Genomic DNA, 27,928 nt, shown 5'->3' with positions numbered 1-27,928 from the left:
ACAAAGGTAGGTTTAATCGACGGTCTCCCGATCTCCTCCCTCCCCGGTAAGTTTAAGCTCGCGTGGGGAAAAATAAAGGAAAAGAAAACGAAGGGAGCCACCGTCGTCTACGATAACAAACACCCTCCGGAAACGGCCAGATCGTGGGGAAGGTCGTGGTGGTGCCGTTCTCCATTTCCTGTGCCGCGGTGGCCGCGAGTTCGCTGCTGCTCACGACATTCCCACGCTCCGCAGCCCGCAGGATTCAGGACCCCGGCCATCCTCTGATTTTGCCCCTGAAGTCCTGAACACAGGCAACTCCTGCTGCAGCTGCTCTGCTACCTCGTCAGCCATGACCGCCGCCGCCGAGGTCGGGCCCTGCGCCGTGCCGGCGGATGCTGCGGGGCGCTTTGCCCCTTCAGCGCAGCGCGTCCATCTCTAGGCTGGTAAAATTCTTCGCCATTTACTTCCTGTCGTTGTTGCTTGAGCAATACATGCTGGTCCTCGCTAATTTTTATTCTGTCAGAAGACGCGATCTAGCTTATTGTTACTGAGACCTGAGCAGGGAGCTTAATTGCTGTGTGATCCCTGGTGTGGTTTTCGCCGTCGGTGGGAATGGGATCATAAAATTTGTGTCTCTAGGAGCGTCCTTGGGAAGTAGGAATGTAGGATAGTCAACATCGTCGGCGTGAGCAGCTGCTAGTCGGTGCTAGATTTGGCCTGATTAGTGTGGTTCTGCCGTACTAGATGACACCCTAACCACCATCCGAATCATCTGCATCACCGAGGTCCCACGGGAAATGCTTGCATTCTCCTCCACCTACTAGAGCAACTACTCAATGCCCTTGCTCCCCGCCCAAATCGCAGTAGCAGGAGTGCAGGACAGGTTCCTGGGTTCTATTTTGCTTCCATTGATTAGTTTGTTTTGTATGCATGTGCTTCAGTTCATTTTTTCTTCTTGGCTTTTAATGGTCTTATGTTGGGTGTTGGCAGATGGTGTAGGACAGGGGAGAGAGGGAGTGTGAGACAGAGCAGAGAGCGAGAGAGATGGGGGCAATTGGAGGCAATGACATGGTGCAATGGGATAAGGTGGATGGAGCTGAAGTGGTCAATGGTGGCGGAGGTGGTGCCGGGAAGCTGGAGAAGATACTGGTCTCGGTGAGGCTGAGGCCGCTGAGCGAGAAGGAGATTGCGCGGGGGGACCCAGCGGAGTGGGAGTGCATCAACGACACTACTATCATCTCCCGAAGCGCCTTTCCGGACCGGCCAACAGCTCCGACTGCGTACTCCTTCGGTTAGTGCATGACGACCCTTGTCTTTCTGCTGATACATCAAAGAATATACATGTTTTGTTGTCTTATCGTCTGCTAGTTGTGCAAATTCTGTCAAGAATTTGGTCATATAGTTTGTACTTGTAGCATTTCACTTGCATTTCAGAAAATTTCAAACTTTATGTTTCTATATTATTTTATATTGCTCAGAATTTTGGATACCTGTCTGGAGTAACCATTTCCAGACCATAGTAATGTCACTCTTATGTGGATATATTTTGTTACTGACAACTAAAGCACTTTCTTTAGAAGGACAAATAAAACACCTTGACAAAGCTGAGCATTACTTACGGTAGCTATTTATCACTAAACAAATCTCATTTGAAATTGAATTGTTCTAATTTAACAAATTAAATCAGTGGTACTTTAGCTCGTTCTTTTCACAGTTATGCCTGCCCAAAGTTCTCTCACTTCCAGTTGTGTTATTGTGCGTATCTGTTCTGAGACTTCTACAAAACTCTATTCCAATTACAGATAAGGTATTCCATTCTGACTGCAATACCAAAGAAGTGTACGAGGAAGGGGCCAAGGAGGTTGCCCTCTCTGTAGTTAGCGGCATTAATTGTTAAGTGTAAACATTCTCCTTGTTTGTCTTCTATCTGTTCAAATCAAAGCAGTCCATGAACTCACTGAATATTTTACCTTTGCTTGTAACAGCTAGTATTTTTGCATATGGTCAAACTAGCAGTGGAAAGACGTACACCATGACTGGAATAACGGAATGTACAGTATCAGATATTTATGATTACATTGGCAAGGTAATCAAACACGTGTCTTCCATCAGGTTTGAGGGTCACAGTATTGGTCCTAACCTGTAAATATTGGTTCGAAATACTGCTCAACACTCTTTTGGATTGCCCTGCTGATTAGTGTGACATTTCTTCTGCAGCATGAGGAGAGAGCATTTGTGTTGAAATTCTCAGCAATAGAAATATATAACGAAGTTGTAAGGGATCTTCTTAGTTCAGAAAACACTTCTCTTAGACTTTGGGATGACGCAGAGGTCAAAACACTCCCACTTGTTCTTCTTTTAGCCCTGCTGTTCCCGTACATCACTGATGGCTTGATACTATAAATTCTACAGAAAGGGACCTATGTAGAGAACCTTAAAGAGGTGATATTGAGGGACTGGAACCACCTCAAGGAACTTATTTCTCTATGTGAAGGTGAGATGTTCTTTGTATTAGCTTATTTGATTATAGGCGGTGATCACTGTCATCTTATTTGACTATTTGTGCAATGTGTGCCAGCTCAAAGGAGAACCGGAGAGACATACTTAAATGAAAACAGCTCCAGATCACATCAAATACTTAAATTGGTTTGTCCACTACTTGGTTGCGTTTAAAAAAGAGGCTTTAGCATGTTGCATAAGTTCATTATTCCTGACTTGTTTATCGACTCATTCAGACTATTGAGAGTTCTGCTCGTGAATTCTTGGGTAAGGACAAGTCAACGACGCTTGCAGCTAGTGTGGTAAGAACAGACATTTAAGTTCTAGTCATATTTCCTTTTTCGCATACAAGGAAGTAAGGCATCTTTTGTTGTCATGTGTAGAACTTTGTTGATTTGGCAGGAAGTGAACGTGCATCTCAGGCACTGTCAGCTGGTGCTAGGCTGAAGGAAGGTTGCCATATTAATAGAAGTTTACTTACCCTAGGAACTGTCATTCGGAAACTAAGGTTACACCGCCAACTCAATATTTTCTGTTGTATCTGAGTTCCAGTGCAATGTTCCTCTAGGTTAAAAAGTATTTGCTTCACAGCATCAGGGTAGAAAGGTTCTAGCTTCCATTTATTGTTTACTTGTTTTCATCTACGCAGCAAGGTAAGAAATGGGCACATACCATATCGAGATTCAAAGCTCACGCGCATATTACAACCTTCTCTGGGAGGAAATGCAAGAACTGCAATTATCTGTACAATGAGCCCAGCCCGAAGCTACATGGAGCAATCAAGAAATACCCTGCTATTTGCAAGTTGTGCGAAGGAAGTAGTTACAAATGCGCAGGTCAATGTAGTCATGTCTGATAAAGCTCTAGTTAAGCATTTACAAAGAGAACTTGCTAGGTTGGAGAGCGAGCTGCGGTATCCAGCTACCTATTCCAGTCTTGAAGCATTGGTAAAGGAAAAGGATAACCACATCCGGAAGGTAAATGCTACTTCTGACATTTATTGTGATGGTTTTACCACTGTTTCTACGTACATTCCATGCATTTTTTACCATGCCACTTGTTTTAAACACCAAAATATGCCAACTTTCTTGCAGTGGTGTAAAGTTTTCATATCCCATTTCTTGCAGATGGAGAAAGAAATTAAAGATTTGAAGGTACAACGTGATCTGGCTCAATCTAGGCTGCAGGATTTGCTCCAGGTTGTTGGAGATAACCATGTTACAAAGCGCCCCCTGGTATATGCACTTTCTTTCTTCCTAGTTAATTAGTCCAACTGTTCTCTAATAGCCATAAAAGGTTTCTTCCTTTCTCTCTTGTGTACATGTAGGCTTCTGGGAGGAACTTTACCTTTGATGTGCCTCAGCCATGCGAAGATCAGAAATCAACAAACGAATCGTCACAAGTAGTTGGCACTGCCCAAAATTTCAGGTTCCAAGGACACCATGCAGCACAAAGGGAACATGGTTCTCAGCAGTCCGAAAACAGTGTGCAGTTTCCTACCCCATCTAGTTATTCAGTCAGCAGTCCTCCGTTCAGTGGGATGCCCCCGACCAACAGCAGAGATGATGTCTCTCAGATCTCAAATGAAGATTCAGATGTTGTTTGCAAAGAAGTGCGTTGTATAGAGACCAATGAAACCGAAGGAAATGATGGTTTGGACTCATTGGCTACGGGGAACAGTAGTTTACCAGATTCGAATGTAGGTACTAGTATGCATGGAAATAATGGTGCTAGCCACCATGATGTATCTCCTATTACCCTGGAGCAACATTTAGTAACTGTCAGAAAACCTTTTGCCAATCTTGTTGAAGATCTAGGATCTTCAACACGAAATCCATCCAGCTCTAAAGGAATTGGCAGAAGCAGGAGCTGTAGGTCTCTGATGGGTTCTACTTTATTTGAAGATTTGGTGAAAGATGATTCTACACCACCAAGCAGAAGATTCATGGACTTCCCTGGGAGACCTGAAGGGTGTGAAAGAAGGGTCAATGCACTGAACTATGATGCAGAAAGTGAAACTCTGTCACGGGCAGGGTCAATGCTTTCTGAAATTACTACTACAAGGGGTGGACCCAGAGCAAACGATTCTGTTGCAGGTGACACAGAATTCACTGGAATAGGTGAATTTGTCGCTGAACTGAAAGAAATGGCTCAGTATCAGAAGCAACTCGGTGGTCAGGTGTGTTAATATCTAATTTTCTTAGAAAAACATTACTGTGCTCCTGCCAGCATGGTGCATTTTACTATTTCCGGATTACAAAAAGGAAAGCAACAGTGCACAATTATGTTCCTGCAGCATTTTAGCAACACAAGGAATTCTTATACATTGGGATGATTAACTTGCATATTTTAGTAACTATTGTTTTCAAATTTTTTCAGCGTGGCAATGGAGAATTAGCAGAAGGAACCATCAGGAGTGTTGGACTGGATCCGATTATGGATGCCTTGCAATCACCTTCGCGATGGCCACTCGAATTTGAGAAGAAACAACAAGAGATTATTGACCTTTGGCATGCCTGCTATGCTTCCTTGGTTCATAGAACTTACTTCTTCCTGTTATTTAAAGGAGATCCAGCTGACTCCATTTACATGGAAGTGGAGATAAGGAGGCTATCTTTTCTGAAGGATACATATTCCAAGGGTGGCATGGAAAGCAAAGCCGTAATTGGTAGCTTGAATACTTCCTTAGTTTCAAGGTAAATCATGTTCATCGCATTTCTCACTTCTTATCTGCAACTACGGCGATCAAATGCCTCCTGATGAAAATTGCCTGCTATGTAGTGCCAAGAAGTTGCAACGTGAAAGGGAGATGCTATGCAGACAAATGCAAAAGCGGCTCTCGATTGAGGAGAGAGAGAGTATGTACACCAAATGGGGAGTTTCACTGGCTTCCAAGAGGAGAAGGTTGCAGGTCGCTCGTCGCCTTTGGACAGAAACCAAAGACCTCGAGCATATAAGGGAGAGCGCTTCGCTTGTTGCCCGATTGATCGGACTCCTGGAGCCAGGAAAGGCGCTGAGGGAGATGTTTGGGCTAAGCTTTGCCCCGCAGCAGTTCACTCGACGATCCCACAATAGCTGGAGATATGGTCGTTCTTCTCTGGACTGATTAAAAGTTAAACCCTACAAGATACAAAAGAACAAAAAGAGGCTACCCTTTCTCCTTGTTTCGTCCCCACGTACCTTGTTGGCTATAGAATTTTAGGAACATTGGTAGTTCTAGGTTCTTGTGGATAGATCTTACACACATTAACGTTGAGTTGGATTGGGAAATTCTGTGTACTGAACTGGAATATTAAATTTGCAAGAAGTGCAAGATTTCTGTAAAGTTGACATATTTCCCTATATAATGTGTTCCTCTTTTTACAAATATATATTCAAGTTAGTATTACTTACTATATGTGTGATTTCTGGACGAATATTGAATCGACATGGATTGCGATGAAATTTTTATTACTGGCAAAATGAATCTTTACACCCTTTTTAGGGAAAATAAATCTTCACTTTTTCGAGGGAAATACAAATCTTTACAACTTGCTTATAAGCGCTGAAAAAGGAACCTTTTAACTTTATTACTACAACCCTCGGCGAGGTGCCGAGCAAACAAAAATACTATGACTATTATTCCCGCATCATTGCGGCCTAGCTAAGAACCAGCCAAGGTTACGGCTCCTGGGCGACGACGACGGCTCCTCGTAGTAGTAGTCAGGAAGACGGCTTGGCTTAAAGGGCGCTCGGGTCACCGTTCTCACCATGGCGCTGATGAAGTCGCCGAGCTTGCACGGGATGGCGACGATGTTCCCCTCGACGCCGTACTCCTCCTCGGCGTTGGCCATCAGCGCCGCGAAGTGCGCGCTGCGGAGGTGCGACGCCGGCAGCCGGAACACGTGGGAGCTGTACCCCGGCTGGTCCACCCGCACCGTCACGCACCGCTCGGGCTGCTCAGGCTTCTTCTTGAAGAACCGCATGGTTGTGTTGGCTCGCTGGCTGCCGTGCCGCGGGCGCGCGCACGTAATACGGACGCTAGGGGAAAGCCGGCCGGCCGTTGGCGACCTGCTGGCTGGCTCGATCTCCGGCTAATCGGATTCGATCGGGGTATCAAGACTAGGAGCTTGGATTGGATGGAGGGAGACAATGGGATCAGCGGGTTGCTCTATATAGGGTCTCGATTTCGATCCCGTTCGGGATTCGGAGACTTGGGAGTGGTCGACGCGGCGGTGTGTTTCAGAAACAGAAAAGGAAAAATCGTGAATGGTTGTTTCAAAACTTGGTTCCGTTCGGGATTCGGAGGCCCGGGAGTGGTCGACTAGTCGGTGTACTGTATCCGAAAGGTTGCTCACAGCCTCATAGGTTAGTATGCATGCATTTTATTTTTTTAAAGAGGAAAAGTGTCCCGGTTTCTACGATCAATGCACAAAATCATTTGTATTGCAAAATTACAAATGAAACATATAATCTTGAGTCTTCATGATCCATCATCTTGCCCAGTAAAAACTGTGGTTAGCTCTCTAAAATGTGCAAGTCCACACATTATTGCTAGTAACCTGGTTTATGAAATTGCAACAGAATCTTTAATCGCCGATAAATAAGGGCATGGTAGACGTGGGCTGGGATGTTGGGTGATATTTACAGACGCGGCTTGCCTATTTTCACACTTTATTTCTATCCGTGCTCCCTTTCTCTGAACGGTTCAGATTTTATAGGCTGGTCCCATCACTCTAGCATGCTTCGCCTTCCTCTAGACTCACGATTATTCTCATCCCTTTGTTCAAAGGCTCCAACGTCTCCTGCCGTCAACGCTCCTAAATCCAAGCGATGGATCATTCGGCATTGGTGCGGCTGTTTCCTGCCCCCACATTCTTTCCACCTCGCAAGGATAATTTTCAGGAAAATCAAACAACAGTAGAGAGGAAGCCATTGCCGGAGTTGGGGGCTGCGCGTCGACGATGACTAACGCGGCACGGATCTACGCTGGGACCAGGAGAAGGCACTGCCGGAGTTGAGAAGCTTCGTCTTGACGGCAACGGCTATGACGCTGATCTGTGCAGAGAGAGTGCTGCCGGGGCAAGGGGCTGCACCTTGACGACGACTTGCGCAGCGAGAAAACACTAATAATGATGAGTTGTGCCTTGACGGCGACGTCTGCGACATCTATCTGCTAGGAGGTCGGGGAGCACGAGTTTTTTCTAAAAATTTCGGGAAGTGCAGAGCTAGACGGCAAGTCTAGGGGAGGAGGAGAGGGCTAGGCCCCGGTGGTGTTGAAGGCATCAGAGTAGAGGTGAGGTCCGCCATGGGCCATGGCGTAGAGCTTCGCTCGGAGAGAAACAGAGGGATGGATCGGTTTTTCTATCTTTTGTTTTTTTCACGAATAAAAAAGAAGGTGGGGCCAGAAGAGAAACAGATGGTCAGATGAAGTGGGGGAGTACCGATGGGAGCAGGCCTGCGTGAAAGATCGGTATGATCGACTAGAGGGGGGGTGAATAGGCGACAACAAATTTTACTTTTTCTTTTCACTTTTATGAGATATAAGCATCAATACATGGGTTCACTAAAACGTCTAAATGATGAACACCCTTAGTATGATGCAATAGCCGAAGCACGAGCACAAGCAATAGATAATCAATTGAAACTTGCTTGATAGCCGAAGCACAAGATAAACAGTTAAGCTTTGCGAGTAAGTAAAGGGGCAAGAATGATACCACACGGGGAGACGAAGATTTCACCGGAGTTCCACCTATTGGGGTCGATGTACGTCTCCGTTTGGAGAAGTGCTTTATCACAAAGGTAGAAGCGCCACAAAGGCTCACTCTATTCTCCAACTCACCACACCACAAAGGTGGGATAAGCTCTCACAACACCACAAAGGTGAGGTGAGTTTCACTAGTGGCTTCCTTGAGGGCGAACGCCGAACCCTTACAAACAAGGAGAAGGGCACAACTCCACAACTTAATTGGAAGCTCCTTTCCAAATCCTCAAGCACCTCCTCACAAGATTGGAGGCCTTTTGAAGAGACACCTTCCGGCTAGAGATCTTAAAATCTCAAGAGTAACAAAATCCACAAAGGAAACAAGGGGAATCAACTTTTCAGTTTGGTGAAACCCTAAATCAAGATCTTCTCCTCCAATCCTCAAATAATCAAGAGTGGGGAAGCACTAGGGAGAGAGATCTAGGAATTTGAAACTCTTGTATTTAGGGGAGAGAGGAATAGCTTGGTGGAGAAGAAGTCTAGGGGACGACTCCTATTTAAAGGGCGCCTCAAAAACTAACCGTTATGAGTAATTCGCGCAGCCGGGTGGTAGAGAGGTAGCAGAGAGGTACGACCGCCGGCGGTAGTACCGCTCCGTTACCACCCCACTACCGCTAGAAGACAGTAGCGTTTAGGTGCGGTTCCAGTACGGGGACGGAACTACCGGCCCCGATACTACCGGGCTGGATAGAGCTGCACTGCCGCCCTGGAGACATTTAGGCACTAAACCCTTAGGCTAAGATTATGAGGTGGTCTCTCTCCCACTAAGGAAACGGCTTTATGTGGGTGCAAATATAGTAGATTTGTGTACGTGAAGTTGATTCACCCAAACCTTTCTCATGTGGACTCTCTCTTAATAGTACGGATTTCCTACGACTCAATATAAATAAAAGGCCGTAAATCTTTCTACGCTTCTTTCCTTTTTGAGGGCAACAAACCGTCTTGTGCCATTTGATCTCACATTTGAAACACTCGAGCACACGGTTAGTCCACGATTCATGTTGTCATTAACACCAAAACACTTAGGGATCGAAATGCTCTTTCAATCTCCCCCTTTTTGGTGTTTGATGACAACACAACGATTTGCAATAAGATATAACAATAAAGTTTAAGGCAAAGGGATATAAAATATAGACAGGCTCCCCCTAGATATATGCACCATTTCAATTTGCTTTTGGAATGCGAAGTGCACATACTCTAGGATCAACGCTCCCCCTAGATTTTATAAACCAACAACTCAATTGCAAAGGATTAAGGATATTTCAATGAGAGCTTCACAAAGATATGTAAGGGATCATTCATACAAGATATAGAGCATACCTTCAAGAGGCATAACAAAAATGAATGAACCCTACATGGACTTATCCAACAATATATAGAACAATGCTTCCATGAAGCATAATGGGTTAGATAAATCCAACAATTGAAATCATACCTTTTGCAATGAGATCTTGTGATGGAGCATTTTATAAGGGCAAAAAATGGACAACATCTCCACACAAGATTAGTAAGACATGATATAGGCATGGAGCAAATATGCATGAAAGAATAGATCATAAAAGGATAGCAAGTCATAGGTATAGAGTAAAACAAAATAACACCAAATGATTTAAGCTATTAAGACTCATGCATATAGAGGTTAACCATGTCCCACAAACAATCCCACGAAGGGCATACCTTTGCCAAATAGATCATGTGACGGAGCAAATTCTACAAAGGTAAAACTGAAAACGTCTCCACACATGATTAGCAAGACATGATATAGATATAAAGCACATATGAGATATAGCCAGTCATAAAAGTCACAAAGCATATCACAAAATGAACATTAAGCACATGACAAGCTATTACATCTCAAGCATATAAAGAAATGTCTTACACAAAATGTATCAAAGCATAAGGACATAAAAAGGTCACCATTAGTTCAAAGCAATGACATAAATGGCATAAATAAAAGTATCGATCAAACTACACACAAATAAAGTTCACAAGCACCCTCAAATGAAATGTATAAAGAACCAATCATGTGACTTAAAAACCCTTGCAAATCCCCGCAAGTCTAGCAATCTAAACCTCACAACACTTCCCTAATCTCTCCTAGACTTCTCTAAACCTCTCCCCCTTTGGCATCAAGACACCAAAATGATAGCTCGAAGAATTTCCTTGTTCTCAAAGCCTTCTATTTAGAGGAATTAGCCACTTCAACGATCTTTGATGGTTATAGGGGTATCCAAAGTACAAACCTGATGGTTGTTTATTATCCCAACCATTCTTCCTAGCTCTGATTTTGATCAGGAAAGGGTTAATTTATAACAAAGTTTTTCTCTTGTTGATTCCTGTTTTTTAGGTGTAGTGCCAAGCCTTTTTGAGTTGTATCTGAAGACATGGAAAGGGATGTTTTTATGTCAGCAGACGAAGCCAAAGCTTATGGGCTTGTTGATATTGTAGGGGATGAAATGATTCACGAGCACTGCGATACTGTCTAGTGTGGTTTCCAGAAATGTTGAAGGATTGGTAGTGCCTGGATTTCTTGTAAAGTTATTTCACACCTAAATTCGGGTTTGCGCGCATGGTAAGGAGAGGCGCTCAAGGGAGGATGAGCTCAGGAGGGAGAAGCCGGATGAGGAGGCGCTCATGTTGGTCGAGGAGCTAGGAGGAGAAGAGAACGATAAGGTGTTCTGATCTCCTTCAGCTATCCTAAAAATGTCTAGAGTCATGCATGATGCCATCATCTTTCTTGTGGATGTCTTGGCCACATTGCAAAGCAATAGCTAGGCACAATCCGTCTCAAGAGCAATAGAGCGCTTCAAGTTTTGGTCAACCGGCGTCTTGTCACCTGGGAAGGAAGCACAAAAAACATCGGGGAAGGGATGTCGAGAAGGGAGTTGGATCGACCTCATGGCGGCGACAACCCAAGCGCGACATCAAGGGACAATTTTTTTGTGAGGGGATTGATGGAGCGGTGTTGGAGAGAGAACGTAAGTGTTTGACTAAAGAGGACTACTTGTTAACAAAAGGACAATGTGATTGCCGTTATAATAGCCCATGACTATTAAGGATTCGGCGTCCATTACACCCACGATAAAATTGTTATGTTCAATATATCTTAAATTTGCTAAGAAGCAAAAGACTACAACAACAGATGCAGATGAGAAAGCCCATCGCACGCCCCGGTAGAAGACCTTTTTTTTTTCTTAAAAATTTGCTTCTGAGTATTGTGCTGGTACTCAAAGAACCGTGGAGAATATGTTGACACGTACACACATGACCATATCCCTTCATCCCTTGACCCGGATGCTCATAATAATCCAACAGAAAAACTAAACTAAGCTCCCGTCGTTATACACTTATACTTCCTCAACTTTGAAAAGAAAATGGAGAGCTAATATAGCTTGGCATCTCCTACTAATAACTTAATCCAAGAGTAGCTGTCAAAAAAAAAAAAATCCAAGAGTACTAGGAGTACTTAATTTTTCTTCTTCTTCCGTGAGTCGTGACCACCATAATAATCCCATCACGACGACACCAACAGCGACCCAGTAACCCAAACCCAAAACGAAACCAGCGATCCTTAATCCCCAGAGATAAACAACCCTACTCAACTTCCCCGGCATCCAAATCTGCAACCTCTCCTCCCCCCCTTCCCATTTGCGTGCAGATCTATCCACCCACCCCAGGGCCTCCGATTTGGATCGCCCCCGATCGTAAGCAGATCGGATTTATGCAGTCTTACTGCTGCGAGCGCCAGTCATGCCGTGCAGCTTGGGAGGGGAGGCGAGCTTGAGCACTCGTGGCAAGGAGGAGCCCGGGGCCGCTGGGCGGCAATGTCCGGCATGTCGGACTCCGGGGCGGGCGGCCGCGCGGGGGCGGAGTTGATGGCGGAACAGTTCCACCTCAAGGTGCTCCACGCGGTCCTCGCCGTGCGCGCGCCGCGGCCGCTTGCCGCTGCGCAGGCGGCGGCCGCGTCAGCGTCGTTCCGCCGGAGAGACAGGTGGTTCCACCTCCCGCTCCACGACCCGCCACCGCCGCCCGAGGCCGAGCTCCTGGAGGCGCCGCCCCCTGGGGAGCCGCTCGTGGTGGATATCCACCTGGCCCCAGCCGGCAGTGGGGGAGCAGGAGGGGAAGTGGTGGAGAGGTGGACGGTTGCGTGCGAGCCCTGGCCGGACGCTGCGGCTTCGGCGGCGGGCGAGGGGATGGCTGTGAACCGGGCGTACAAGCGGTGCATAACCCTGCTGAGGTCGGTGTATTCCACGCTGCGCCTGCTCCCGGCGTACCGTGTCTTCCGTCTCCTCTGCGCCAACCAATCCTACAACTACGAGATGGGCTACCGCGTTGGCTCCTTCGCCGTGCCTTTTTCACGCGCCGAGGAGGCAGCCATGCGCTCCCATCGCTTCCTCCCCGTTGAGACCCAGCCTGGCCGTCTTGTCGTCTCCGTCCAGTACCTCTCCAGCCTCACTGCATTCAACCTAGAGATATCCTCCCTCTCGCCCTCCATGTTGATTACCAACTACGTAGGCAGCCCAGCAGCTGAGCCAATGCGTGCCTTCCCTGCTTCACTCACCGAAGCCACTGGCTCTGCTTTCCCACAGTCCTATCAGCAGCAGCGTCCGCACAGCTGGGCTCCGCCTGCGCTCTGGCCGCAACCACCGATGCAGCAAATGAGATTTTCACCACCGCCATTGCATTATGCTTCACCGACACCATCGCCCCCCACCTTTTCTGGTGGGTACCTGCGGTCACCTCTAAGGGGGGAGTCTGCACCGGTGACCATACCAGGCGAGAGAAGGAGCCCCGTGCACCGTCAGAACATGCTGGACCCAATTAAAGGGTTAATGCTGCCACCGCCATCTCCGAGGAGAGGAGAGAAGGGGGCAGCAGGGTCACAAGAGTCGCCATCAGAGATCAGCCGGTCATTTGGTAGGGCAGAAGGACTTAGGATGGTCGATCCTTATGGGAGCTCTTCACCAGGATCCAAGGTGATTCATGACTCTTGCGCTTACTTAATTGATGTTTAGTTTACTAGTTGTGTTTATACTTCACAGTTAGAGATATGATTTTGCTGTCTGAGAGAATGTTCAAACTGTCAGACACACAAATGATCTACCAGATGTTGTATATTAGAAGTAGAGTAAGCTGCTTTCAGTCTCATGTCATGCTATGACTTGCTAACAAATGTTTACAATAGTATTTGCTTGGTGGCCCTGTGAAGAAATACATGTAGCGTCCAAATGCAACTAAGGCTATACGTCCCAAAAAAAAATCACTGAAGTGCGACAGGCCTTAGGCCAGCCTGAACCAATCTATTAAGCAATTAAATTGTACAGGAGTTACAAAGTAAGAGAAGGAGCTGCAGGGGAGATTTAGGCACGGAATTAGGTAGTCATGCCTAATTCTATTTGGAACTAAAATTTAACCCTCATGATTTGTTGCAGAATACCAGTTCCATACTTATGCACAGTTACCATTTCTGACAGAAATGTCGCTGTGAATGCCTAGATTGTACTTGTGCCAGACCAGCCAGTTGCATTAAGAGCTTGTTTGGCACCCCTCATTTCATTTGGGATAAATTAAACGGAATCAAAATTTTGACATGATTTCAATTGGTTGAATTTGAATTCCGAATTCAGAAGTCATGTTTGGCTGGCACATGAATTTGAAAAATGATGGGAAAGTTCCACATAAATGATAAGACTCTGGAGCGGAATTGGGTTTAGACCCATAGTACCCATTCGACGGAATCCTAGATTGAATTCCCACATCCAATTCTGTGGCAGCCAACCATGCTGGTTCTTGGAATCTAGAATGAATTCCAGGATTCCAGGCCCAATGATGGGAGCCAAACAAGCTGTAAGCGAAGTTCTACGTAGCTCCTCTTTTTTAAGCGAGTAGTTTGGAGATTACAAATTATTCCCCTTTTTAAAGTGACTAGCTGAATACCCGTGCGTTGCTACAGATAAAATAAATTAGACCTCCGATTGAAGATAAATTAGATTAAAAAACACTATGTTACACCCTCCGTTCCTCAAATTTGGGCGTATATTGTTTCCTTTGACCGAGCCTTTGACCAAGAATTACTCCATCAAGGTGTGACTTATGTGATCCAAATCACAACCATAAATAAGTACTATACAACATTATTTGCCCTTGTAATTTTTCCTTTTTGTGTCTTGCCTTTTAAGGAAACTAGGTTTGATGTGTGAGTTAGGTTTTACATACTAAAAAACTATTTATCAATTTAGATTGACTTCCTTATGAGAGATGACATTTTTAATTGAGTTGATATACCTTGGCATTGTTTGACTGCCCCATGTGCAGGTCAAGGACAGCAAGGATGAATCTGGTAGATTCTCTGCACTCTCTTCTTGTGATTCCCCTCGGCAAGATGATCTAGATGATGCAGATTATCCTTTTGCTGTGGATGACGTTGATCCACCATTCTCCCGACCTGGGTATGTATAATTGACTTACTTTATCAGTTATTATTGGTGTTAGATCATTTTCCATTTTGGTTTTGACAAGTTCATGTGAGTGGCATAACTGATTCTTATAAGCATATATCTTATTTATGGAGAGCTACGAGCATTTTCATTTGGTATGCATCAGATAAAGGAAGTGCATCGAGTCGTCTTTGTTCATAGGAATTGCACAATGTAGTAGGACCCAATTAACCAGTCATTGATCTAGCATTCTAGCTATTAAAATAATGCTAGAGGCAATCTGCATACTTACGATTTAATTTTTGTAGCTTGCAGTCTTTTAATGTAGACACGTTGTTAGTCTTGTCAAAGTTCTGTACATAATAAAAGTAGTACTCCCTCCGATCCATGTACTAAATCAGTGACACTTATTATGGATTGGAGGGAGTACTAGTTTACTGTTGCGATTTAAAGACCCGGCATGAGTGAACTGTGGATGTATTTTCATTTTCGTATACAAGTAGAATTTTGGGAATGACTGGTCAGGGCTGGCAAAAAAAAGAGGGTAAAGGACAACCAACTTAAAGTGGCGGCTGAAAGAAATATCCCTTTGAACACAGATATCAGAGTACACAGGACAAATGTTGAAATTGACTGGCCAGCGAGAAAAAGATGTTCTACTATAGCCTCTATGCTTCGTCCCAATGCACAACTATACCATGAACTTTTTGATTAAAATGTACTCTGCATATACTGTGATTGTTAGATACATCCAACTTTGTAAAATAGTATTTTCTATATCTAACCTTGCATATTTCAACCAGAGTGGCAGAGTGCTTAATAAAAGCAATCCATAGCATTTGATTGCGGACACTATCTTTTACTCAAATCTCAGTTTGACTGAACTCCTTTTTCACCCTCAGATATCCCTACCAATATAAAAAGTACAAGTTTGAGTTTGCGCAAACCGTCTGGATGTCTAATCTAATTTAATCGCTCAAGAATTATGTTTCATAACCTATCTTTTGTCCTTTAGTCATGACGCGATGATTGCTGACCTTATTTGCCTTACATACGATGTATTGTTGTGAAATGTTGTGGTTGCCATATAATTCACAAATTTTAAGGAAAAAAATTCCAAAAGAGAGCTCCATATGTGGTGGTGTTATATTTTGAAAGATGCATATTTGACAAAACGCGCATTGCATCTGTACATACATTTGCTGGCAGGAATTTGTTGGATGTACCACTGCTCACTTTTTATTTTTTTCTATACACTGCTGTGATAGACTGAATATTCTCAGTTAAAATTTTAGAAATGATATGCTCAAAATTCCCAAACACTGCCACCCAGTCGCCTCCAAGATGACTGCACTGCCACCCAGCTGCTAAACTTGGTCCTGCATTTTTGTAAATTAGCAGGGGATAAAAGATGTACACATCCCCTAAACAGAGGTGTTTATATGCACCATGTTTGTTACACTATTGTACTGGCTACACACTGTACAATCAAACATGATTCTCCATATCTCTGGAAGGCTGCCCATGTTGTACTCAGCATACACTAATGCGGAAAGCATCTTCTCATCCTTTTCTTTTCCTTTTGCTGAAATTGCACTAGTCTGATTTTCATTGCACAAGTCTGTCATCATCTATATTTTAGTGCATCATATTTGGGAAATTTCTCTTGCTAGTATGTTAAAAGTGGCCTTGATATTCCCAATTTTTGTGCTGTTAGTAAACTGGTAAGGTCCATCCATGTTTGGTTTTTATCATGCTATATTCTGTTTCCATGTGTGTTACATAGATGTTTTAAGTTTTATTATTGCTATTGTCAGTGGCCATGTTTGAAGCAAGGCCATGTTTGAAGCAATTCTGTTCAATGTGCAGGGCAACAAATTGCTCAAAAATCTTCTCTCTTTACGATTCATTTCTGAGCAAGATGCTTCTTAGTCTCGTTTGATGATCTCCCCACTGCCATTAGATGTACCCCTCGCAGGATTTCAGTTGTAACATGATTACATCTTGATATACCTGTTTCTCTGATTCGCCTAACGCAATTTTATTCATACAGGAGCAGTGATGGTAAGGAAGCTGGAGATCAGGCAGGTTCATCATCCCATAAATCACAAGATGCAGCCGTTGGCTCTCTGGTTCACCTGCTGAGAACAGCACGCCCGCTGCGTGATTCGAGCTATTCATCTCAAACAGCAGGGGTCGAGTCTAGCGAGGTAGCCTCAGCCAGTTCTGTCATGTCACGTAGGACATCTGATGCACTCGAGGAGCTCCAGTCTTTCAAAGCAATCAGGGAGAGACTGCTGTCCGGGAGTAGAGCAAAAGAGCGAGAGTCGCCGGAGAAACCATAGCACCATTCTTTCCTTGTTTCTCTTAACTTCGCCACGGAAGATCCCTGCAGGCAAGATAGGCTATGCTGGAAGCCCAGCGATATTTTGTTGAAGCATTGGTGTATATAACTGATGATTTGATGCTTTTAGTTGGAGATAAAAACTCGTCATGACTCTAGAACGATTGTTATCCGCTGCTGTTTATACGCTCTTGTATACTTGGAAAGTACACGTAGGTGGAGCCTTGGCTGAACGTACTGCTGTAGTGTGTGCGTCTGTAAATTATGTAACTGCACTGAACCCAATTGTTCATTCAACATCAATGGTAAGTATTGCTCGCTCTCTCAGAAGACTGATCCTAATTATATCTGCTCTTGTAAATTCATAGAACAAAAGCACGTGCTTCTTGCGTCTCATTACGTTTCACATTGGTTGCAGCTTGCAGAATCTTCAGATTTCACAAGAACATGATTGAATTCATATTTCGGTTTGTGCTATACCATATCTCTTCCTTATCTGGAATGTCGTTAACTAGAAATTTGCCGATATTTGATGTACTGAAAGGTCTTATTGCTGACAAGAGGAATCTGCACGAGGCTATGTTTGCCTGCCAGATTAATCTCCGATTCTGAGATTCGACTCGTGGGGAAGTGTCCAAGCTTTTGTGCACCTGCTCAACAGAGAACAGCGGAAGAAAGCATCGTCCCCTCGTTCTGTGGCTAGATTTGGGCTACAGATGGGCCGCAAGAACTCTCTCCTGCGATCTGTTTCTCCGGGGGGAGGTCCATTTTGAAAGCCCAGCTCAATGTGATAGTACTGCAGTACTAACGGGCTTCATTTTCAGAGAAAACAAACAACAGATCCACCATTGGAGGCGGGCCTAGTGGCCTAGTGGGCTCCCTAGCCGGACGGGAAACATCTAAAAAAAAAAGTCGTCATGTAGCTCTGTTCTAAGAGAAACTGAGAAAGTATGAATTCGTTCAGAACCTCAGGAAAATCGAACTGTTCCATGTGAAATTCTTGCGTGGCGTAGGTTACCCCAACAGAGAGATTAGTCAAGTAGCTTCTCTACCAGTTTCTTTCGCCAAAGCTTTTCTTGGTTGTGCAAATGTTGTCCATGCTGCTGCTGATGAAAACATGTACGCTTCTCCAAGCGCAATCACAGCCCAACGATCAACGATCTCGTATCCTCGACGGGAAGTTGCCGGATCGTGCCACGCGCATCGACCACGCTCAGGAGCGGGGATCGTTCGACATGCTCCTATGCACTCTTCAACGTGCATTCTAAGTGGGAGATGACTCGTCAATTTCCAATCCAGAAGGACTACCTCATCGGTCGCCTCACTGGATATTTCTAAAAACTCTCCGGCCTGTACGTCCCCACCCCAGTCTCATCGGCATCGTGCGGGTAGGCCCGTATTAATTGGATGGTCGAGCACGGAACAAATGTTTCGGGGGGGAAAAAAAATGTACGTTGCTCGCATGAAAATAAACATCTTATCTCCTTGTGACGTTCCAAAAACGGCCGTGCTCCACAAGTCCAAATCGTGTGTGCTGCCCCCCATGCTCAACTGAAATTGGAGTAGCTTTTTAACCGAAAATGTATCGCAGTGACGTCGTCGTGTTGGACTCACAGGCTTATCCTAGAAGTATTTATACGTAGCACGCTCCTTGTCCTCGGGTGTACCGATCAAATTAAGCAGCTACGGAGTAATGTATATATCTCCGAGAAGTAGTTTGCTTTTGCATCAGATAAGTAGTCCGTATGTACATGTGCGTCGTGTGTACACAGGGTGTTGCACACTTGCACTTGGTCTTGGCCATTTTGGATGCGCTTTATTCGTGGCGCGCGCACTTGGTGCTAAGCTGATGATGATGGTGCGTCACCTTTTCCCGTGGTTTACTCCAGAAAGAACGCACTACCCGTGGCAGCCACGCGCCCGTCTAATCTTTTTGATGCCAATATGGCCGCACCTCGTGATATTCCTCAGCTTAAGGTCTCTATCGAACCTTTTTGTTTTTTGTCTCCCACTTCGTGCTTGCTCGATCAAAATGCTTTCAGCTCATGCTTTTCCCGTCTCCCCGACGGTTACCTTGCCCGAAATTCCGAGCTCCGGCCCCGTGCTTTGATTAGCTTTTCTTCTTTTCCCTTCCTTTATCGTGAATTGGTATGGTAATTCTAATTCAGGAACTTAATTTGGATTCATGGGTTGGTTGTGCATTGCATTCATTAATTTGTTTTGACTAAAACCGGATACATTTAACGTTGTCCAAATGAAGGCACCGGAAAACGGGGAGGAGACGAGCGGCTAGTAGCGAAGACGTGCGTCAACATCTCAACAAAATCCCGAGTGGAGTTGCACGTCAGCAGCGGGGCGCGTGGCCGCCACACTCAAATGCGATCGGGATCATCTGAACCCTCCATTTCCTCCGAACCCTAGCGGCTTCTCCTATAAGTACCCCCGCCGAGGCGTGTGGCGGCCACACTCCAGTACCCGGAACCTACTTGCACTTATTCCCTCTGCCTCGCACACGCCATTCCCATCTTGAACTCCCGATCGACAGACCCAGCCCTTTCAGCTAGCCTTGCTTCGGAATCCATGGACCCTCACGTCAGCTCCCACGTCGGCGCGTGCAGGACGAAGAAGGGAGACGAAGGCGTCGTCATCATCGTCGATGCCGAGGCGGCTGATCACTCGCCGAAGCCAGCAGCCGAGGGCGCCGACCCAATCGGCGCCGGCAACGACGACGACCACGACGAAGGCGGCGTCAACTACATGGCGCGCGCGCAATGGCTCCGCGCGGCGGTGCTGGGGGCTAACGACGGGCTGGTGTCCGTAGCGTCCCTGATGATCGGCGTGAGCGCCGTGAACGACGCCGGCAAGACGATGCTGGTGTCGGGCCTGGCCGGGCTGGTGGCCGGGGCCTGCAGCATGGCCATCGGCGAGTTCGTGTCCGTGTACGCGCAGTACGACATCGAGCTGTCCCAGATCAAGCGCGAGGCCAAGGACGCCAGGGGGAAGAAGAAGGAGAACCTGCCGAGCCCGGCGATGGCCGCGCTCGCGTCGGCGCTGGCGTTCGCGGTGGGCGGGCTCGTGCCGCTGCTGGCGGGAGGGTTCGTGAAGCCCTGGGGCGCCAGGTTCGGCGCCGTGTGCGCGGCCACCAGCGTCGGGCTGGCCGGGTTCGGCGCCGCGGGCGGGCACCTGGGCGGCGCGAGCGTGCCGAGGTCGGCGTGCCGGGTGCTCGCGGGCGGGTGGCTCGCCATGGCCGTCACCTACGGCGTGCTCTGGCTCTTCGTCAGGGTGTTCCACATACACGTCTCCTCGTTGGCCTGATGTGTGTGATCTGTGTCTGTGTGTGATCATCGTGCTTGTCGATAGCGCCGCGCGGATGGTTTGCGTTAATAAATACACCGCCCAGAGCTTGCTAGCAGTTAGTTGCTCGATCGGTTTTCAGGTGCTCCTCTGGCGCCTGGTCAATTAATATCTTGAGTAGAAGTAGTACACCTGGGCCCTGGCGGCCCCTGGGTAGGGAAAGTGAGGTCGGGCCCGGGGTGCAAGGGGGACGTGTAACGAAGGAAGGCTAGAGGTTTCTAAAATGTCGTTCTGCCGCATGTTTATGGACCGGAGAACTGAAGATATAATTGTGACCCGTATAAACGTTTCCGAACATAAAGATCGATATCGTTTGGTCGATAGACACTCAAATGCTAAACTTAATCAACCAAAGAGTTGAATCGATCGAGTACATTTGAAATTACACAACGAGCGTCCTCCAGTTCTGTGATCAAAACTTGATCCATATGGCAACAAAATGGAAGAGTAAATATACGATCGCGCGTCAAATGCTACCAAGAAACGTATACTCTCATTTCTCTCTCGGATTTTAGTGGGCAAAAAACGGCCGGGGAAGTGGGATCGACGACCTCGGTAAGAGCAATGAATGAAAAGTTTCTTCTGGGTTTAATTGCAGGGAAAGTCAATTCTACCGGCGCCGGTAGAAGATCAACCGCTCATCCCTCCCCTACATTGCACGTGTGGGCCGATTCGGACACAAAACGAGAATAAAACAAAACAGAGCACAGATCTCAAATCGGATGCGAACGGTAGATGCTGCACGGGTATATAGCGGCTCCACTAGAAATGCCGCTCCGGGGTTTGCCATCAACGACACTTTTTCGCAAACCCGTCGTCAGTTTCCAACTTCTCACTAATTTCGTGTGCCGGCCACACGCCAGTGGGCCCGATTTCTCTTGCCGAAGCCGAGCACGACCAGAGTCCATGACATGTGGGCCTCGTTTAACGGGCTGTACACGTTTCTTATGGCTGCCACACGCCTCGGGCTCGTTTAAGCCCAATCTTTTTAGAACAACTTAACTTAAGCCCAATTAGCACGTGAGATTCATACCGGCCTCCATGAACAAGTAGGCAAGAGTCTTTCTTGGCTAAATCGAAGAAAGGAATTTATAATGAGCGAAAGTTCGCTCTTTAGTGGGAAACGTGTTCCGGGGGGCCCTTTAGTCCCACGAAACGAACGTCCGTCTGGCCATTGATTGGAAAAACTATGCTTGAGATCGCGCCACATGTCTTATGGGGTGACAACTTTAATTCCGGGGGTTTTCCAACTTTAGGGTGATAATTTTAATCTGTGAGAATGGCCAGGGACGGAAATAGGTGTGGGGCAAATGGCGTTGTAGCCATAGACTTAGCTAAATCACTAGTAGTTAATTAGATACTAATTTGTTCAATTTTGTGGATTTATAAATGCATAGCTCTAGGTTTCTTGTATGTAAATATATTGTATACCCTTCATATTCAACCTAGCTTGTAGTTAGCCTTAGCCTGTAGAAGATCCTAGCTCCACCCCTGAGAGTGGCACTTTAGTTTGCGGGAGGAACTTTACTCCGTTGCGTCATAAATCTAAAGAGTGAACGTTTAGTTTCGTGCGGTGACAGCGAACATTTGCTCCCTATTCTATTATTAAAAAAAAGCAGACGAATGTCTGATTGTCTTGCTGTGTTACCATAGCGCAATCATCGAGGATATTGGGGAGAAGAGGAAGCTCTCGCATCGCCATCATTCAGACACGAGAGTCCAACGCACGTACCTTGGCCAAGCTAGGCGCCTTCGCCCCTGTCAAGCGGGCGTAGAGTTTGGCTTTTTTATTGTGTACCAGAGATAACGTGCATCCCCTGACATGATTAGTGCAAGCTCTCGTAAGATAAACGAAATCGCCAAATGCTATAAGACTCGTGAAGCATGATGCTGCAAATGTCGCACTTGTAAGTGCCAAACTATTGCTCCGAGCCAGTGAGTCAGTGATAGATACTTGTGCCCCGAAAAAAGAAGTGATACTGTAGATATTCGTGGCTCGTCGTCCAACACTGCCATGCATGCTAAATTGCTAATTTGCTATCCTCGAATTTGTCAAGTACGTGGACCGGCGGCAGGCCATCAAAATGCGAGACATGTGTGAGAGAGAAGTACGTGGTTGCAGGCAGTAGGAATTGCTGCCAATATAGGAAAAGAAAACATGTCAAAATCAGGTAGAAATAGGGAGGAATTAGTATTTGGCGCGAGTGGGTCGTCGTTAATGGGCCACCGGGTTGGATGTACGGGTGTTTTGTGCTGTGAGTTTTGAGACGGTCCAGAATCTGACGTCCACTTGGGCTGGCTTTGCATGGCTGCTCGTGGTTAGAAATGCGGAGACGTGGCCACTTCGCCGGCGCATTTTTATCCGGTCAGTAAAATACACTCCTGGTCATTAAATTTGGGTATCAATTGTCAGTTTAGTCACTGTATTATAAAAATAAATTGTTATGGTTTGTGAACTTGACAAAACAAGGTTTACTATTCTCTGTGTCCAATTATTATTGGATATTTAAAATATGATATTTTAATCAATAGAATTAGATAGATGTACATTTTAAAGATCAAATGTAGTAATTTAATTTGGTCATATAGAAATAGGCATTTCACATGTGTAACTTAGAAATAACAAAAAGTGCAATCATTATCGGTAATTCAGTATGCTTAAAATATGGTTTAAAGGTTCGTTAAAAGACTTTGGAGTTCGAAGAAAACGGAAATATAAGCAATATGGCTAAAAGAAATAAAGCACCAATCCAAAACGTGAGACGGGAAACGATCCTCGTAGGCTCGTAGCCCCGCCCGCGTCTCACATTATCTGCAGGCTCTCCTCCGCAGCTTCAGGCCATCAGCAGCGGCTCGAAGCACACATAAGCGCTCACCCACAAGCGCAGGCGGCAGGCGCAGGCAGGAGAGTTCGCGGCAAAGGCCAAGGAAAGCGCACACGAGACAGTACAATGGCCGCCGAGGCACTCCCGCGAGCCGCCGCACCGGCGCGCCGGCCGTCCGTCGCCTCCGCTTCCGCCTCGCGCCTCCTCCTCGGCCACCGCCCCTTCCTCGCGCCGTCCGCCTCCCGCTTCGCCGCCGGGCGCGCCGCGGTGGCCGGCCCGGCTGCCAGCCTCCGCCCGCGCCCGCGCAGACCGCGTCTCTCGGTCGTCGCCATGGCTGGCACTGGTGAGTGATCCTCTCTGTTGGTCAGTTTGGCGTTCTTTGCGAGTTCGTTCCTTCTTTGGACGTGTTGTTGCTGTAGTGCAACGGCGTAAGCTCAGGTGTGGTTGCAGAAGCATCCTATGCAGAGGCGGTGTTCGATGAAATGACCAAGAGAGTATCTTTCATTCTTTATGAGAGTCACAGTGGATTACTATCCACTATGCTGAATTTAGGAATGCTCCTTTATTTCTATTGGATAGTTCATTAGTTGCTCTGCCGCTTTCACAAAAGGAGCTAGTCAGCACAGTGTGTGCCCGTGGTGCTGGTTATGAATGTTAACGGGTGTCGTATAAACAACTGAGGATGGTATTCATTTAAAATGGATGAAGTACTACAATGCTTTTTACTTGGTTGAAAATCACTTCTTGGTTTCATAATGTTTTGTTAGAATTCTTTTGTATACAAAGTAGTGCTAGTAATTTATGTGTAACTTAGTTCTCAAGGAACTAATATCTTAACTAGGTTTAATTTCTTCCCAACAAAAAAATTACAAAAATGAGCAAAGAAAATGGCAATTAGGCCAAACGGTTTTGAACTTTCACTGCAGTTTTTTGGTAGGAGTAACTATCAAATCATACTCTCCAAAGTCTTTTGGCGGGCTGATGTTGCTTAACTGACCTTCCTATTGTTACACTGCACAACGAAAAAACAGAGCATGATACTGCGCGAAGTTTCTCATGGAAGTGTACAATATAGGGTTACTTAGCATTGAATCTGAACAATAGATGAGAAATACTGAATATTTTCTCTTGTTTTGTAGTTTTGTTAAACTGTGAGCAATATTTTCTAGATAATGGAAGCTTTAGTCGTGGCCTCTGCACCAACTAAGGATGCACACAACCAAAAGGCTGTAACCAATTGAAGTTCTGAAAAGTGCATCTGCTTCAATTCTTTTTTACACTTGCTTTTGCCACACCCCACCATCCAGATCTGAAAACATATTGTTTTGTCAGCTTAAGATCGCCAAGTGCCTTTTCATAAATGTTTTGCTTCTTTTCATTCTATGTTCAGATCGCCAAGTGCCTTTGGGGGATTACCGCAATATTGGTATTATGGCACATATAGATGCTGGGAAAACAACAACCACCGAGCGTATTCTCTATTACACCGGAAGGAACTATAAAATCGGCGAGGTTCATGAGGGAACAGCCACTATGGACTGGATGGAGCAAGAACAGGAGAGAGGAATAACCATTACATCTGCAGCAACCACTGCTGTCTGGGACAAACATAGAATTAATATTATTGATACTCCTGGGCATGTCGACTTCACTCTTGAGGTTGAACGTGCTCTCAGGGTGTTGGATGGCGCTATATGTCTCTTTGACAGTGTTGCTGGGGTAGAACCACAATCTGAAACTGTATGGCGCCAAGCAGACAAGTACGGTGTTCCAAGAATATGTTTTGTAAACAAAATGGACCGCCTTGGAGCTAACTTCTTTAGAACTAGGGACATGATAGTGGCAAACTTGGGTGCAAAACCTTTGGTGATACAGTTGCCGATTGGTTCAGAGGACAATTTCCAAGGAGTTGTTGATCTAGTCAGAATGAAGGCTATTGTATGGACAGGAGAGGAACTTGGTGCACAATTTTCATACCAAGACATACCTGCTGATCTCGAAGAAATGGCTCAAGACTACAGAGTTCAGATGCTGGAAACTATTGTTGAATTGGATGATGAAGCTATGGAGGGATATCTAGAAGGAAATGAACCAGATGAGGAAACTGTAAAGAGATTAATCAGAAAAGGAACAATAGGTGCCAGCTTTGTCCCCATTTTATGTGGTTCAGCCTTCAAAAACAAAGGTGTCCAGCCATTGCTTGATGCTGTTGTTGATTACTTGCCATCACCACTTGACCTTCCACCAATGAAGGGTACTGACCCAGACGATCCTGAAGTGGTTCTTGAAAGACGTCCTAGTGACGATGAGCCATTTTCTGGGTTAGCTTTCAAGATCATGACCGATCCATATGTGGGATCGCTGACATTTGTTCGCATATACTCGGGGAAGCTGGTTGCTGGTTCATATGTTCTCAATGCAAACAAAGATAGGAAGGAAAGAATTGGAAGGCTTCTAGAGATGCATGCAAACAGTAAGGAAGATATAACAGTTGCTGTGACAGGTGACATAGTAGCTCTAGCTGGCCTGAAAGATACAATTACCGGTGAAACACTCTGTGACCCAGATAGCCTTGTAGTGCTTGAACGTATGGAATTTCCCGATCCTGTCATTAAGGTTGCTATTGAACCGAAGACCAAAGCTGATGCTGACAAAATGGCAAATGGATTAATAAAGCTTGCCCAAGAAGATCCATCATTCCACTTCTCTAGAGACGATGAAACCAACCAAACAGTTATTGAGGGAATGGGAGAATTACACCTTGACATCATCGTAGACAGATTAAAGAGAGAGTTCAAGGTATTCATACTCGTTGAATTTATGCAGCATATATCCCTCAATTTCTTCATGTTCATATACTCCCTCCGTCCAACAAAAGATGTCTCAAGTTTGTCAAAATTTGAATGTATCTAGACATGACTTAGTGTATAGATGCATTCAAATTTAGTCAAAGTTGAGACATCCTTTGTTGGACGGAGGAATACAAGTTCTGTGAATTAGATCATCAACCAACATAATCTACTCTCTACACTAGATCTATGAAGCACATTGTTTCCTTTGTGTGCTTGCACTATCCCTTTTTTCACCAGCTATAAGAAGTCACACAAAAAAATAGTAAACTCTGCTAGTTCGTGTATCATGTATACTGGGTACCTATATTCTTTTCATCATTCTTACTCCAAATATCTTATTGAGCACTCCTGAACTTCGTACCACAAGATTTTGGGTCATAACTCCCTTAACCTGAAAAGAGTTCTGCATTCTCACTCATTTAACTTGGAACTCTCATGCATACATACTGATGGACAGGTTGAGGCAAATGTTGGAGCTCCACAAGTCAACTACCGTGAAAGTATTTCGAAGATTGCAGAGGTACAGTATGTCCACAAAAAGCAATCTGGTGGATCAGGGCAGTTTGCAGATATTATTGTGCGGTTTGAACCCATGGAGGCTGGAAGTGGGTATGAATTCAAGAGTGAAATAAAGGGAGGGGCAGTGCCAAAAGAATATGTACCAGGAGTGATGAAGGGAATTGAAGAAAGCTTGCCCAATGGTGTCCTTGCTGGTTACCCGGTCGTGGATTTACGAGCAGTGCTGGTTGATGGCTCGTACCACGATGTCGATTCAAGTGTCCTTGCATTCCAAATTGCAGCCAGGGGGGCCTTCCGTGAAGGATTGAGGAAAGCTGGTCCAAGACTCCTGGAACCTGTAATGAGGGTTGAAGTAATTACCCCTGAGGAGCATTTGGGTGATGTGATTGGTGATTTGAACTCTAGAAGAGGACAAGTTAACAGCTTCGGGGATAAACCAGGTGGACTTAAGGTATTAAGCAGTACATTATCTCCATTTATGGCCTTCTACTACTGTTTTGACTATCACCAAATATATCAGTAATTTTGAGCAAAATGGAAGTATGATACTTTTTTTATTTGACTTCTAAAAAATTAGGAACTTTGACAGGCAAAAAAAAAAAATACATGTCCATACTACTCCCTTCGTCCGGAAATAAGTGACGTGGATTTGTATAAGAATACACGTCACTTATTTTGGGACGGGAGGAGTACAATATTGTTTATAACCAACTCATCCTCACTTTACATCCGTCGTCAGCAGCTATAGCCAAGCATCTGCCATTCAATAACCTTTTTTTGTCATAGTTATTTGTGCAATTAGACTCCTTGTTAGCAGAATGTGTTGTCTGAAATGCGGTGTTGAGTGCAGGTGGTTGATGCTTTCGTGCCTCTCGCCGAGATGTTCCAGTATGTCAGCACTCTGAGAGGAATGTCCAAGGGGCGCGCATCCTACACGATGCAGCTTGCCAAGTTTGATGTTGTCCCACAGCATATTCAGAACCAGCTCTCTGCAGCAAAAGAGGAAGCTGCTGCTTAATTTTTTCGTTTGCGTACATATACATGGTGACGGTTGAGCAGGTGAATAGGACATCAAAGGTGTATTGTAGCTTTGTAGTGTCGAACGGGATTTACCATTTGTTTTCGGACTTGATCATGTTATAATTTTTTCAAGCTGTTAGTGTCATCATGACCTTGCCAAGTTTCAGAGAAGAGAAAACAGTTCGTTACTAATTTTGTTTCCTGTTTACACCGCTGTTGCTTCGTTTTGTTAATGTGTTGAACATTTCCGCACATTACTAATTGTTTCACTACTGTGTCATTGTTGGTGCTGAAAGCTGAAGCTGATGGAGTTAATATCACAGATCATGTTTCTTCGAGAACATCACAAATCA

At 45.4% G+C, this 27,928-nt stretch overlaps 4 protein-coding genes across 5 annotated transcripts; all 4 read left to right on the top strand.

The window, feature by feature from the left end:
- Positions 1 to 70: 70 nt before the first annotated feature.
- Positions 71 to 5,848, top strand: LOC100821877 (kinesin-like protein KIN-7F). Of its 2 annotated transcripts, none has more exons than XM_014896115.2 (14): positions 71 to 425; positions 973 to 1,273; positions 1,785 to 1,874; positions 1,968 to 2,068; positions 2,200 to 2,313; positions 2,395 to 2,476; positions 2,561 to 2,628; positions 2,718 to 2,783; positions 2,865 to 2,989; positions 3,131 to 3,458; positions 3,609 to 3,716; positions 3,809 to 4,660; positions 4,861 to 5,177; positions 5,263 to 5,848. In XM_014896115.2, exons 2-14 carry the CDS (start codon positions 1,027 to 1,029, stop codon positions 5,585 to 5,587), a joined length of 2,823 nt encoding a protein of 940 aa, XP_014751601.1. In that variant the 5' UTR covers positions 71 to 425; positions 973 to 1,026; the 3' UTR covers positions 5,588 to 5,848. The 2 variants fall into 2 exon arrangements, with proteins under 2 accessions (XP_014751601.1, XP_024311886.1); XM_024456118.1 differs by lacking the exon at positions 71 to 425 and adding an exon at positions 733 to 865.
- Positions 5,849 to 11,717: 5,869 nt separating this feature from the next.
- LOC100821564 (autophagy-related protein 13a) lies at positions 11,718 to 17,335 on the top strand. The gene is made up of 3 exons (XM_003580189.4): positions 11,718 to 13,200; positions 14,540 to 14,673; positions 16,715 to 17,335. The coding sequence occupies exons 1-3, from the start codon at positions 12,049 to 12,051 to the stop codon at positions 17,004 to 17,006; spliced, it is 1,578 nt and encodes a 525-aa protein (XP_003580237.1). The 5' UTR covers positions 11,718 to 12,048; the 3' UTR covers positions 17,007 to 17,335.
- Positions 17,336 to 19,461: 2,126 nt separating this feature from the next.
- Positions 19,462 to 20,678, top strand: LOC100835608 (vacuolar iron transporter homolog 2). The gene has a single exon (XM_010241882.3). It carries the CDS (start codon positions 19,586 to 19,588, stop codon positions 20,318 to 20,320), a length of 735 nt encoding a protein of 244 aa, XP_010240184.1. The 5' UTR covers positions 19,462 to 19,585; the 3' UTR covers positions 20,321 to 20,678.
- A 2,508-nt stretch (positions 20,679 to 23,186) lies between these two features.
- On the top strand, positions 23,187 to 27,781 carry LOC100820968 (elongation factor G-2, chloroplastic). Its single transcript, XM_003580187.4, has 4 exons — positions 23,187 to 23,527; positions 24,575 to 25,983; positions 26,494 to 27,006; positions 27,406 to 27,781. The coding sequence occupies exons 1-4, from the start codon at positions 23,311 to 23,313 to the stop codon at positions 27,571 to 27,573; spliced, it is 2,307 nt and encodes a 768-aa protein (XP_003580235.2). The 5' UTR covers positions 23,187 to 23,310; the 3' UTR covers positions 27,574 to 27,781.
- Positions 27,782 to 27,928: the final 147 nt, after the last annotated feature.

The sequence above is a fragment of the Brachypodium distachyon genome, chromosome 5, assembly GCF_000005505.3.
Source record: "Brachypodium distachyon strain Bd21 chromosome 5, Brachypodium_distachyon_v3.0, whole genome shotgun sequence".
Taxonomy (NCBI): Eukaryota; Viridiplantae; Streptophyta; class Magnoliopsida; order Poales; family Poaceae; genus Brachypodium; species Brachypodium distachyon.
This window is presented reverse-complemented; position numbering and strand designations above follow the sequence as displayed.

What these genes read in the sequence shown, in the direction of transcription:
- LOC100821877 (XM_014896115.2), top strand. Translation starts at nt 1,027, where the DNA reads ATGGGGGCAATTGGAGGCAATGACATGGTGCAATGGGATAAGGTGGAT. An exon ending in TGTAGTTAGCGGCATTAATT is followed by an intron (nt 1,875 to 1,967) that starts GTTAAGTGTAAA and finishes TGCTTGTAACAG; the next exon opens with CTAGTATTTTTGCATATGGT. An exon ending in CGACGCTTGCAGCTAGTGTG is followed by an intron (nt 2,784 to 2,864) that starts GTAAGAACAGAC and finishes TGTCATGTGTAG; the next exon opens with AACTTTGTTGATTTGGCAGG.
- LOC100820968 (XM_003580187.4), top strand. Translation starts at nt 23,311, where the DNA reads ATGGCCGCCGAGGCACTCCCGCGAGCCGCCGCACCGGCGCGCCGGCCG. An exon ending in CGTCGCCATGGCTGGCACTG is followed by an intron (nt 23,528 to 24,574) that starts GTGAGTGATCCT and finishes TTCTATGTTCAG; the next exon opens with ATCGCCAAGTGCCTTTGGGG. An exon ending in ATAAACCAGGTGGACTTAAG is followed by an intron (nt 27,007 to 27,405) that starts GTATTAAGCAGT and finishes TGTTGAGTGCAG; the next exon opens with GTGGTTGATGCTTTCGTGCC.
- LOC100821564 (XM_003580189.4), top strand. Translation starts at nt 12,049, where the DNA reads ATGTCCGGCATGTCGGACTCCGGGGCGGGCGGCCGCGCGGGGGCGGAG. An exon ending in GCTCTTCACCAGGATCCAAG is followed by an intron (nt 13,201 to 14,539) that starts GTGATTCATGAC and finishes CCCCATGTGCAG; the next exon opens with GTCAAGGACAGCAAGGATGA. An exon ending in CCACCATTCTCCCGACCTGG is followed by an intron (nt 14,674 to 16,714) that starts GTATGTATAATT and finishes TTATTCATACAG; the next exon opens with GAGCAGTGATGGTAAGGAAG.
- LOC100835608 (XM_010241882.3), top strand. Translation starts at nt 19,586, where the DNA reads ATGGACCCTCACGTCAGCTCCCACGTCGGCGCGTGCAGGACGAAGAAG.